At 42.1% G+C, this 14,031-nt stretch overlaps 1 protein-coding gene across 6 annotated transcripts in view; it reads left to right on the forward strand.

The window, feature by feature from the left end:
- Positions 1-14,031, forward strand: part of SH3KBP1 (SH3 domain containing kinase binding protein 1) — a 271,074-nt gene that overhangs the window by 174,419 nt on the left and 82,624 nt on the right. For all 6 annotated transcript variants that reach the window (XM_023753684.1, XM_023753685.1, XM_023753683.1 and 3 more), the window contains one exon: positions 9,959-10,053. In XM_023753684.1, the coding sequence (XP_023609452.1) occupies positions 9,959-10,053 (95 nt within the window). The remainder of the gene's footprint in view (positions 1-9,958; positions 10,054-14,031) is intronic.

Genomic DNA, 14,031 nt, shown 5'->3' on the forward strand with positions numbered 1-14,031 from the left:
ATGGCAACTTAAGCAATTTAGGGGTTCTCAGATGTTCAACTCAGAGAGGTCTTATCTTTGATCATAATCACTCAGCCAACACTCCCAAACCTTGACTTCCTGCCAGCATTCTCAGCACATCTCTGCTCGAATCCCTCTAGATACAAATGTCTCTCTTCTTCTATTGAGCAAGATATGCTCTTCCTGTAATTTCCCCCCACGGGTTATAGTCTCTGGGTCTATATTGATATTTGCCCATTTTCTTTCTAACAGTTCTTTATGTATTTGAGAACAATTGTCTCTCCAGAACCTTCCCAAAGGTCAGTATTCCCAATTCTAGAGTTGCCAGATAAAATACTAGTACAGTATGCCTGGTTACATTTGAATTTTAGATAAACAATGACTAATTTGGGGGTTATAAGTATGTACCTTGCAATATTTGTTGTTTAACTGAAATTCAAATGTAATTGGGCATCCTGTGTTTGTATTTTCTAAATCAGGCAACTCTCCATTTCCTTAGTCACTCCTCCCATGACTGGGCATTCTGAATGTGTTCTAGTGTGTCTTTTCCCAGAAACAAGTACTTCAATTCCTTCTAGGGATTTTACTTTGTTCTGTTTTATTCAGCTTCAGATTTTCTTATGAGGATAATGTGGACAGACTACTAATCTAGTTTGGACAGCCAAAGATTGAGAGAAAATTTTATATATATATATATAATATATAATTATATATATAAATTGTGATTAATATAAGAGCAAGTATAGATTTGTTCTTTTAGAATAATATATCAGGAACTCCTTTTGCAGTGCAAAACAGGTAGTTTTTAGAGAAAATAAGGGATACTGCCTTAGACATAAGAAAATGAATTTATGGGATCTGCTAAGCAAAATATGGTGGTTTTGATAAATAACTTCATGATGATACAGATGTAGATGCTAGAGCTCTTCCTTAATGTTTAAGGTTCAAATGAACTTACATGCCTTCCATCTGTTAATGGTACAGTCAGACTCTGGATAATAGACTGTAATCCAGCAATTCTCAAATTTAAGTGTGCTCACAATCACCTGGAGATCTGGGCCCCGCCCCCCACCCCCAGGTTGCTGGGCCCCACCTCTAGAATTTCTGAGTCAGTAGATCTGGCATGGGACCTGGAAATTTGCTTTTCTAACAAATTCCCAGGTGCTACTGCTTCCTGGTCTAGGGCCTGCACTTTGAGAACCACTGTTCTAAGCTTACAAGTGTTCCTAAGGAGAAACTGGCCCTGTATTTATTCATGCAGGTTATAGGCTTAAGGAGAAACTGGCCCTGTATTTATTCATGCAGGTTATAGGCTTATCTTGCTAAATCTACCTTTAGGACCTAAAATCTTCGAGATTCTTTAAGTCCTGAATATTTTTTCAAGAATTGACAGTTAAACCATTTCAGAAACATTGCTCTTTTTAAATTGATTTTTTACAGAGAGGAAGGGAGAGGGATAGAGTTAGAAACATCCATGAGAGAGAAACATCCATCCTCTGCCTCCTGCACACCCCCTACTGGGGATGTGCCCGCAACCAAGGTACATGCCCTTGACCAGAATCGAACCTGGGACTCTTCAGTCCACAGGCCGACGCTCTAGCCCAGGGGTGGGCAAACTTTTTGACTCGAGGGCCACAATGGGTTCTTAAACTGGACCGGAGGGCCGGAACAAAAGCATGGATGGAGTGTTTGTGTGAACTAATATAAATTCAAAGTAAACATCATTACATAAAAGGGTACGGTCTTTTTTTTTTTTTTTTTTTTTAGTTTTATTCATTTCAAACGGGCCGTAGTTTGCCCACGGCTGCTCTAGCCACTGAGCCAAACTGGTCAGGGCCAGAAACATTGCTCTTGTTGGACAGTAGCCCATCTTTCTTTCCATTCAACTGCTCATTTTGTTGCTATGACTATTAACAAGTTTATAGATGATCAAGGTTACTAGGAAAGTTGCTTGGATGGATAGAGGGGGAAGTAGTCAGGAAAAAGGAAAAGGGGACATGCAGAAAACCCCAAAAGCAATTGGAATGTGGTCCCCTGGGACTGGCTACATGTGACAACCAGGGACGGGCCTTCACCTACCTAACTCGTGTTTGCAGAAATAATAATCTGAGAAGCAGAGAATTTTTTTGTAATGGAAAAAAGTTTTAATAGACGTGAAAGAGAATTTCCCTGTAGATAGTTAAATGCTGTCCAGACTAAATAGGACCTTTATTGACTTATGGATTATTTGGGGGGAAGGTTGAGCAGGAGGGACCTGAAGATTTGGCACAAAACAGGACAATCTGCAGGGCATGCTAAAGTGACTAAACCTCGGGTCCCAACAACTGGCCGTAGGATAAAAAGCATGTCCTTGATACTTTATCTTTGCCCTTTGTAATGTCTGTAGGCAGGAGGCTACATCTTTTTGGAAGGATTAGGTAGGAAGGGGGTTAGCTGTGTTTTGGAGCAGTGCTGGCCAATAGAAATACTATGTGAGCCACATACGTGATTTTACATTTTCTAGTTACCACATTTTAAAAAATAAAAAGGAAACTGGTACACTTAATTTAAATATAATTCATTTAACTCAATATCCCAAAAGTTGTCATTTCAATATGTAACATATATAAAATTATTAAATGATAAATTTTCATTCTTTTTCATATGAGTCTTCATAATCCAGTGTGTATTTTACATGTATAGCACATCTCAACTCAGAGTAGCCACATTTCAAGTGCTCAGTAGCCACGTGTGCCTAGTGGCCACCAATTGGATGGTGTAGGTTGAGAGTTATTCTGGGACCTAAGATGGGCTTCCTGGCCCTGAATATTAGCACAGTTTCAAATACTCAGCTCCTTTAAGCATGTGGGAGAGTCATGGCTCTAGCCCATGCCTTGTTCAGTCCTACAGATAACTTTTTTGTTGTTGTTGTTAATCCTCACCTGAAGATATTTTCCATTTATTTTTTTAGAGAGAGTGAAAGGGAGGGGGAAAGACAGAGAGAGAGAGAAACATCGATGTGAGAGAAACACATCGATTGGCTGCCTCCTGGAATTGAACCTGTGACTCTTCAGGCCAACGTTCTATCCACTGAACCAAACTGGCCAGGGCCAAATATCTCTCTCTCTTTTTTATTTAAATCCTCACTTGAGGATATTTTTCCATTGATTTTTAGAGAGTGGAAGAGAGAGGGAAAGGCAGAGAGAAACATCAATGTGAGAGAAACACATCAATTGGTTGCCTTCTGCACATGTTCTGACCAGGGCCTGGGCCAGGCAGGATCCTGCAACCAACGTACATGCCCTTGACGAGAATTGAACCTGAGACCCTTTGGTCCGCAGGCCAATGCTCTATCCACTGAGCCAAACATCTCTTAATTATGTCCACTTGGCTCTCTGGAAGCATCATGGTGTGGGGGATGGATTATTAATGAAAAAGGGTTTTACAGAGGCTGGGTTGTGTGTTTTGGCCAAGAATCAGAAAGAACACTTTCTAGGAAAAACTCTGTTATTAGCTGTGCTGTCTTGGGCACATAATTTTATTTCATTGTCTGTTTTGTTTGCGAAGTCAGAGGCTTGTACTAGAGAGAACCCCCAAGATTCCTCTCAGCATCTGCATCCTCTGATTCAATTCCAAAAGTGTTACGATTCAGAGGGAAAGGTTTCTGCATTCAGAGAATTGAGCAGCCGGAGGGGAGAGACAAAAGGAAGATCTGAACAATTTGGGAGGAACATGAGATGATGTCATTGGGCATAGGTGTAAAATATTCCTGTAAGAGAGTAGTAGGTCAGGAAGGAGAATTATCACTGTCAGCGAAGCCTTGACGGATGTGTATTGGCCAACATTTTTCATCTACCCTGAGCAGGAATTTCTGCAGTTTAATCTCACCCCTCACATACACTCTGGCTTTCATTTAGAGAGCAAATTCTGGGGTAATTATTCTTCCATAATGTCCATGAAGTGCCCTAGTCCACCAAAAAGCCCTCTCCATTTGAAACTTTTGCTGCTTCTGGATTTTGATGCAACACCCATGTTCAGGTGGAAGGACACAGTGTGCTGACCAACAACTAGAAATGACCATGAGCTTGGGAGCAGTGCATTCTCCTTCCTTCTGGTTGGAAGACAAACATATGTCAAAAATTGCCCAGCAGTACAGAGGAGAGAAGCTCCCTCCTACACAGCTGCCTCCTTAGCATGCTAAATACAAACTCCCATCAGGACCAAGAGTTACGATGATTCAAAAAATGTTCATGTCAATTGGTATTTTCTGAGTGAAAGTGAAACTCAGCTGATCAGGATTTATTTGAACAGCTAACATCATCTCCCCTCCCCCAATAAAGCTTTTATGATATTGAAATTCATCTGAAACACATGCTGGGGAACAGATTGTCATGATTTTCATAACAAGAGGAAAACTGTCTAAATATTCATAAGTAAAGTGCCCCAAGGTTCCTCCAGCTCACCACATCTGGAATTTCTCTCTTCCTTACTACAAGTGATGCAGATTTGTGACCTCTGTGAGCTAAAGAAAAGCTCAGAGAAAGGACTATTTAGCATCTTTCTGAACAAACAGTTCAATCTTAGACATTCAGAAGACCAGTTGAGCAGGTGCATTAGGAAAAAGAGAATCTTTGACAGGTTTTGTACAAAGGCAGATCAGGTTTCTGAATAAATGATTGAGGGGCAAAGGCTAAACCTTCCTGCCTAACCTCCCCTGCCTAACTTCATCACTGGACACCATACCACCTTTCTAATCACCTTGTTCATTGACTTGCTTCATTGAATTGTCACCTGTGATAGTGACACATGGTGCCTTGTGGGTTTCATTGGTCCCTCAAGGTGGGGGCTGTGGCTTCTACTTGATATCCCCACCTTATAGCCTAGAAAAATGCCATGGACTCAGTGGCCACATAACAAATGGTGGTTGAGCAAATGAAGAATTAGAAATGATTTAGTTTACCAGTTTCCTATCTCCTCTCCTCTCCCCTCTCCCCTTCTCTCTCCCCTGCCCTCTCCCCTCTTTTCTCCTTCCCTCCCCTCTCCCCTCCCCTCCTTTCTCCTCCCTTCTCCACTTCCTTCCCCTCCCCTTCTCTTCTCTCCTCCCCTCCCTTCCTCTCTGTCTAAAATCAATAAACATGTTGTCAGGTGAAGATTACAAAAAAAGGAGAAAGCAGGGCTTATTAGGACCCTTTCCATCTGTAGCCTGTGCTTGGGAGAAATACGATTTCCCAGGTTCACTTTGCAGCTGGCAGGATCTGCGTTTGTGGCCTCAGCCTGAAGAATGGCTAGGCAGGTTTTTACTTTCTCAGACAGCTAATTTTTGCTTTCTCACCACGTTTAAATAGGAAAAAAATGGTCAGCTCCCTTATGTTGGCTTTTCCAACATTACCTGGGAACTCTTTTATTTTCTTTTCTTCCAGGATAGGTGTTTTTGTTCACTTACCTTCCCCAAAGCCCACTCATATTTGAACACATCCAATTGGAAATGTGTTTCCTATCCAGCGCTTTAATGCCTCCCATACCTGATATATACTAAAGGCTCTGTGTCTCAGGGGTCTCCCCTCTCTCTAGGAGGCACCTCTCACCAAGTGCCCCCAACACAGACCTTGCTGTCCAGATTCAGAGTGGGGGGTCTTCCTGCAAAGGTGCCCAGCATGCCCGTGCTGCTGAAGACCTCTGGATTGCAAATACAGGCCTCTTGGAGGAGAAAGCTAGCTCCTTTGTGTTATCCCTGGATTTCCTTCCTCCCAAAGACTCAGAGCTTCTCTTCATCTGAGCAGGAGAAGGTGCCACTGAGAACAGCTGTGATCTGTTCCATACTAGAGAACAGAAAGGCTTGTCAGATACCTTTCTTTTAAAGCATTTTTCTCTTTTTAAAGTGAGAGAATAAAAGGTGTCAATTCATTTGAAAGTCACATTTCCAGCAGGATCCAAGACCAGAGGTGGTCTTGTGATTTGGGTCATAGTCAGCTTTTTCATGGGGGAAGGTGTTAATAAAATAGTGATGTAGGCATTGTGTTTTGCTTCCCTGTCTGGATTTAAGTGTAGACTAGGGCTTCTCTATGTTGGCACTGTTAACATTTGGACCAGTACATTCTTTGTTGCTGGGCTATCCTGTGTTCATTGTAGGATGTTAAGCAGCATCTCGGCTTCACCCACTGGATGTCAATAACATTTACTACCTCCTCTTCCCCAGTGACAACCACAAATGTCTCCAAGCATTGTCAGTGTCCTCTGGGGAGCAAACTCTCTCCAGTTTCCAACCACTGGGGTAGACTATAGTAAGCCCCCCAAGGGCACTGCTGCAGCTCTGCCACTGAGCTCACTGTGGACGATCAGATCATATATATTGAATGAATGACAAACCTAATGTCCATTCCATCCCTCCCCACTAGCTCTGGATCCTCAGACTCTGACTGAGGACTGGACTTCCCATCTAAATCAATCACACAGCACCCCAGCCCCAGCAGCACCACCAAACTGGTCCACACTCCATATCCTCAGTTGTTTTGCTCCTTTCTAGCATCGAATCTTTGCTGATATTCATGGCTAGGTCAGTGGCTCTCACAGTGTGGTCACTGGACCGCCAGCAGACGCACTTGGGAACTTGGTAGAGATGCAAATCCCCAGCCCTGGGGAATTAGAAACCTCGGGGGTTCTGTTTTTACAAGTTCTATACCTAGGGCCGATGCTCACTCAGGTGTGAGGACCACTGCCCTAGACTAATTTTTCTTAAGCTTCCATGCTGAGGACAGTCACCAGGGTGCTTGTGATTCCTGCTTCCACCTCATACCTGTTGATTGGGATCCCCAGAGAAGGGGCCTGGGAAGGCATAGAAGGAACAGGTGCCCCACATCAACCTTGTCATCAGGAATGGTTGGGAACCCCGACTCCTACTCCTCCACTCAAAGTCCCAGAATGTTGCCCAGAGCCCAGTGACATTTTACTCCTCCCAGAAGGGACTCTTATTCTGTCCTTTGGTAAATGATTTCCCCATTTCTGATACTCTGATGCTTTAAGCTGCGTGCATTGCTCTCATCCTTTCTTCGCTGTTGCCTTGTCAAGAGCTCTGTGTCTACATGCCTCATTTCCTCTCCTTTCTACCTCTGGAAGGCTTCCTACCAGACTCTGTGTCACATGGGTTTTTATCTTCGTGTCCTGATATTAAGCCCAGAGAATTGTCCTGGATTTAATTTTATTTCCTTGGTGTGTGTGTATATATTCATCCTGCTGATATGTTTATTCTGTTTGTTTTGCTTTGATTTTTTTAAGCTGAGGGTATTTTTTAAGTTTGTTTGTTTGATTGTTTTTATATGAATAGTTTATAAAACCAGCTCAAGGAAGTCATGGGATGTGGGCATGTGAGTTCAGTTCCGTAAACAGTCTGTTTTTAATCTCATGTAAATTTCTAGAAGTTTAGAGATTGAAATAATGTGTTGGGGGGGTTAGTGTGACTCATGGACTTCTTGGTGGTTTTAATCAAACATGTTTCTGTAATTGGAAGCCAGTAATCAATTAGTACAGGGAATCTTGATCTGGAACTAGGCAAGGGTTTCAGGGTCCTTAAACCTTCTGATATCTCTACACCTTTAAATGTGTCTATGTTTTTCTCCTTTTTCTAGAAAGAGAGAGTGCTCTTTATCAGATTCTTAAAAGGACTCTAAGACAAAAAAAAAAAGAACCTAAGAACTGGCCCAGGTTTTCAGTCTTATGCTAATTCATTAGTATTTTTTAAATATTTCTAAAGAAAAAATAGAGACAAAATCATCTCAATCACTGGATAAGTTGTGCCTTTATTTCTATATATGCACATGTGTATTCATTCCTGTTTGATTTTGGATTAATTAAACTCATCTAATTGATGAGTAGCTGAAAAATGCGTGCCTCCCAAAGTTAATTTTATTCCATTCCTCTCCATCTCTGTCTACTACTCATTTAATATTTATCTTTCATGGCCAAAAGGCTTTGGAATTATATTCTTCTTTTAAGACATTTCAAATGCCTCCTCTTTTGTGAACTCTTTCCTGAACCTAATCTTGCCTTTCTCCGAAACACCACAATATTGCACCATATTGAGTTTGTGCTTATTCATATTTGTTTTTTCTCTCCATCCTTCTTTCCCCCCTTCCCTTTCTCCAGGCATTAGGTTATCACTTCAATGTGAGGATGTAGCAGAGTAGTTGGAGTGACTTGTAGGCTCAAGAACTGACAATATTATTTAAAGGTGGTGACTCAATAGATTTTTGAATTAAAGTATGGAACATCTTCATTCCATATACTATAAAATTAAAATCATGGTTAATCAAAGGTTAATCCCTTTTTATATGTTTATTTTTGAGTATTTTAAAACCACTGGTACATCCAAACCAACATAATGATTTTGTCTCCCAGTATTGCTGAATTAGAACCCAAAGGCCTCAGAAGTAAAAACAAATTCTTATTTTCTAATATAGCATAATAAATTAAAATGTAAGGCTAATGGGACCCAGAATAAATAAGATGACAGGTTTCCAACACTAGGATAGGGGAGGTAACTGATAACTTAGAGTCATTGGGTGGAAAGCAAAAGCATCTACATAGGAATAAAGTGAGTCCTCTTACTCTTTCCTTCCCTTCTCCTCCCTATCTTATCTAGACCAACCCTAGACCATAGTGTATCTGTATTACAGATTTGATTTTTATTGCCTTTACTTTATATATAACTGTTTGATTGATGTGACATTAAGCATAATAACACATTTCAGTGACATAAATTGTAGTATGGATAATATGTATGTATGTCGCTCCAGGTGATCTGTCTGCAAGAACTAGACTAATTTTAGGGAAATATCTAAGGCCATTTAAATATATATATATATAGTATTGATTTCAGAGAGGAAGGGAGAGGGAGAGAGAGATAGAAACATCAATTAGAGAGAATATTGATCGACTATCTCCTGCATGCCCCACACTGGGGATCGAGCCTGCAACCCAGGCATGTGCCCTGACCAGGAATCAAACCATGACCTCCTAGTTCAAAGGTAGATGCTCAACTACTGAGCCATGCTGGCCAGGCTCTAAGGCTATTTAAAACCATTAGGACTATTGACTTTGATGCAGGATAATAAATGCCTGTCTCAGTAGACACAAATTCTCTTGAATTTTTCATTCTACATTAGAAAACCCCAGTTTTCTAAGTCTTAATTTCCCAAACACCTTACAAATGTATTTAGTCTTTAGAACTGGTGCTTTTGTGTAAATAGAGATTTCACATCAGACAGACTTTCAAAGGCCTAGAATTCAGGACATACTTGAACTGATTTTGAGTAGCCTTTGTGTCTTTCCCTCTTTGGCAAGGGCTGCTGCGTATCCTCACTGGTGAATAGCCCCATCTATAAACAGGCAGGTTCCCACAGAGATGCCACGGCACATGTGTGTGTAAAGAACATTTGGTCAGTATTTGTTGGCTATTTGTGATTGACACATGTTTACATATAAATATATCAACATCAGTCTCTTAAGATGTACCATAATGAGTCTTTTTCATTGTTTTGAGTACCATGTCAGCTTTGTAACATATACAAATACCCTGTTTCTGATTTATCAGTGTGTGGAAGGAGATGGTGAGGGCAAAATTTAAGCTTTTTGCTCTTTTTTAGATTATGTCTGCTTATGCAAGCACCCAAACAGTATATAAAATGGTATATTTTCCTGGGACCAAGGAAACCTTTTTGCTTTTCTGCCTGAAATAAGCAAAGCAGTCAATGGCATTTAATGACATCATATAATTTGTAAGGGGAAAAAATAAAGAGAATAAATATGCATGCACCCAAAATGAGCAGTCCTCAGTAGTTTTCTGAGGGTGACCCTTTATGCAGTGGTTATAGCCTATCTTGTACGTGTGCTCTTCCCTGAAGTTAATGTGATAGAGACTATCTTCTCCTGGGCCAGCTCATTAGATAAAGCATTTTAAAGGTTGTGTTTTCTTTTCTTCTTACAGCCAAGGATTACTGCAAAGTAATATTTCCATATGAGGCACAGAATGATGATGAATTGACAATCAAAGAAGGAGATATAGTCACTCTCATCAATAAGGTAAACAAAGTTTCCCTCCTGCCTTCTAAACTGTGAACTGCTTTGAGGTATTGACTGGATAGGACAAGCTTTGTTTTTAGCCCTTGAAACTTGAGGTTTTCATGGTCCTGAACTCCTCAGGAAGACTCCTGTGTCTTTTCTCTGGCTCAGGCAAAGCCCGGTGTATCTAGGTGAATGAATGAATTTAAAAATCAACTAGATTCTGTTTGCCTGGGAGCCAGCTGTGGATTTGCATGGCTTGGCAGAAAATGTCTGTCCCACAAAGGCTAACCCAGAAGGTGGCCTGCATGGCTGGAGGGCCCAGACTGCACAGTGGCCCTAGCTGCAAAGCTCTGGGTCATGGTGTGTCCAAGGAGACACTTTCAAAAAGCAGGTCATGCCTCACAGGCAGAAAATACTTAAAGAATGTTTACTGTTCAGATCAAAGACAGGTAGCATGCCTGAGAGAATTTCACCTGCCTTGTTTGGGCTAAGAAGGTTGAACGATTTTATTATCATTATGGGCAGAGTCTTGTAAACATACTGAGAGCTATAAAATCTGTATGAAGTGACGCAGCTTAACAGGGCTTGGACCACGTACTGTTTATGCTTTCATGCAATGTTACTCACCAAGTAGATGGTTGAAAGATAAGTTATTTAAGCCTTTCCTCTGAAGTACAGGAATTTTATGATGGTCAATCACAATGAAAAACTGAACCATCTTTAGGATATATTGGTGGTTTTACTCTTATATGCAGGTGAGTGGCAGGGAACACATAATTCCCTTAGCACAGGCATCGTTGCTGTCTGCACTCAAGCAGGCCTGAGAGCACTGGCAGTCTAGAGGGGTGGAGGGTGCAGGGAGAGGGAAGAGAGAACAGGGGACATGCATGGGAAGTAGGCCCTGGGTCCACGGCCTCTGGCCATTACTGAGAGGAAGTGGACCAAGTTGTTTCCTGCTTCCCCCCCGATTTCCTACCCCAAGGGTGTCCAAAAAGTCATGTTTGATTTACCTTTATAATCAAGGAAGTTACCTTTAAGAAATGGATGTAGAAGTTGTGTGTTTAAGAGCCTGAGCCATGCCCTGACTGGGTGGCTCAGTTAGTTGGAACACTGTCCTGTACACCAAAAGGTTGTGGGTTCAATTCTGGATCAGGGCACATACAGGAAGCAACTGATCTCTCTCTCTCTCTCTCCCTCTCTCCCCCTCTCTCTGTCTCTCCCTCTTTCTTTTTCTCTTTCTCTTCCAGTCTCCCTTCCTCTGTCTTTAAAATAAAAAAAACCTATCCTTGGGTGAGGATTTAACAAAGAGCCTGAGCCAATAATGCCAGGCAACTATTGACACCAAAGTTTAAGTAGCTTGCCAAAGGTCAAATTATTTTAGGGAGAGAACTGGCCCCGTCACCCACTCCATGTGAAAGTGGTATGCTAGACAATGTTAAGGACAGGAACCTTTTGGGAATAGCAAACTATTCCCTGCTTTGATGATCACCCAAGAACTCGTCCATCTTTTTACCTATAAAATATCCTCCCCTAAACTTATTTCAATGCATCTCTGTTGGTGTTTGGTGTTTTCCATGGCAGGAGGAAATCAGAGGAGGGGAAATGCTGCCCTATTGTTCCTTTCTGCCAAGGAGGTCGAGTGGTTCTCTTTCTTTACCACCCTTCCTGTGGTCCCTAGGCTGTGTCTCCTCTGGGCTGCTTCTTACGCATGGGGCACTTCCTATTTTGAAACAGACCCTTAACCTAACATCCGGGATAGGGAAATTGTTAAGTGGGTGTAAGGCATAATACAAATACTTTGATAAATAGCATAAATACAGAAAAAGGGTGAGAGCACTTTCCCCTGTGATGGTAAAGCAAGCAGGGAATTCACTAATTGCCATTCTTGATAGTGGGGGTTGGGGGCTTATATTCCTATTTTTGTTTGAAGGGGGCAGCCTCATTTTAATTGAATTCCAGATGTATCAGCAATATTTAATAAGGTTTGGGGAGAAGGAAAAAACCCCATGGATAGTCCTTTATCTGAACACATCTATTCCTACCTTAACATATCCTATTCCAGTCCTTGTCATTTGATTACATATGAGAGCACATTCATCTCGATTGTTTCCTTCCTTCCTCCCGGCCTGAAATCCAGTCTGATAAAAAGAATCAGGTTTTTCTGAAGAGCTTAGTCAGAAAGGGACTCTCTCCTGGTCCCATTCACACAGGAGGGAGAAAGGAATGGGCACATGTGGAAGGCTGCTAGCAAGAGTGTCCGAAGCTTGTACCCAGTTTCCCTGGTTTCATAGCTTAATGTATTAGGAAGCAGTTTGGAAACTGTGAAGCAGCTTATAGATATCATTATTACATTTGCAGAACATGGCCTTGACCTCCTTGCCGTATACTTGGCCCTTCACCTGGCTTTCACACTGATCCTGCTCCTCAGGCCTAGAGTGTCCATGTCATTTTGACTCTTGCTCCCCCCGCCCCAGATCAGCAGCACCAGAACCTAGAGATTCTGCCTTCCTGCATCCCTGACACTTCCTGTCTGTGGCAGAGCCAGGCCCAGGCTGGATGGAGGCTGCTCCTCCCTGGGCCTCCTCCCTCCCCCAGCACCCTCCACAGCACCTGCTCTGGAGGAGAGCCCTGAGGTGGCCAAAGGTGGAGGGCTACTTCATCTCTAGCATCCAGCCCCTTCTTCTTATCATCTCATAGAACCCCCGTGCTCCAGTGAAAGTGTTTAGTAACTTTCCTTTTAAAAAAAATCCAACTCGATTATCCTGTACTCATTGGCCCAGTCTGTCTGGCCTCAGTCTGGCCTTTTAGCATTGGTATATGTCACTGTTTTACATGAACAAACTCTCCTGGGATGTTCCCATCTTGCTTGTGTGTCCTCCCTAACTTGACCCAGACCATGTTCCTGCTGCCTAGATGCCCTCTGTCTGCCCATTTAGCTGGTTGTTCAATAGCTGATGATACAGCAGTCTTAACTCATGCTGTATCATGTGCTCAGGCCCATTGCGAGCCCGTTGCTTTAAAAAGTCCTTTGCACTATATCATTTTGTTTTTATCATTATTTTATATGGTCTGTGGCATCAGGTCTCTTGACACATCCTGTGCTCCTCTAGGTTTTAACTTTTATTTCCATGAATGACCTAGAATTCCAGTTGGTTGAAAGCAGCATGCTAAACTGATAAGTACCACCTAGGCCACCAGTTCAGAAAAACTGGGCTTTGAATCCCAGCAACACCACTCCTGGCTGTGGGCCTTTGGGAATGTCACTTAACCCCTCTGAGCATCAGTTTTCTCATCTATAAAGCTGGCCTCACAGGGCTGCCATTAGGATTTACTAAGATGCTGGGTATAAAGTGCCTGTCACAGGGGAGGGGTTCACCAATGGGTGATACCTATAATCCTAGGAATTGTCATTTCAACTCCAGCTGCTCTTTCTCTGACCTAGAAACAGGAGTGAAAGGGCTCTTGTGTCTGGGCCTAGTTTGCTGCCGGGGCTGGAATGCCATGACATGAAGTAGGTAACAATGGTGAAAAATCTACCTGAAATAGTTCAGAATTCTCAACGGGTGAGATTTCAATAAGAATTTGGAGGAAACAAATGGGCCATAAATAATTTGCCTGCTGAAAGTGGGAGAAATGGAGTCTGAGTCTATCAAACCCTGCTGACTTTATAGAAAATTCTTAAATCTTCCTCTGAGTTAAGAAATCATTCGAGTTCATTTAGATGATTCTGTGCCATTGATATTGTAAAGTGAACAGCTTCACCATTTGTTCAACATGCATTTGGATATGCATCTTTATTGTACATACTAGAGGCGTGATGCATGAAATTTGTGCAAGAGTAGGCCTTCGCAGCCGCTGCCTGGATCCGTCCCTCGCAGCCGCAGCTGCAGCCTGGGCTTCGTCCAGAAGGACATCCGGTCCAATTAGCATATGCTTTTATTATTATAGATAAGTTGAAATGAAAGACCTGAATTGCTGCTCTCTGAATCGATTGCT

This window comes from Myotis lucifugus, unplaced genomic scaffold (genome assembly GCF_000147115.1).
Source record: "Myotis lucifugus unplaced genomic scaffold, Myoluc2.0 scaffold_49, whole genome shotgun sequence".
NCBI classification, from domain to species: domain Eukaryota; kingdom Metazoa; phylum Chordata; class Mammalia; order Chiroptera; family Vespertilionidae; genus Myotis; species Myotis lucifugus.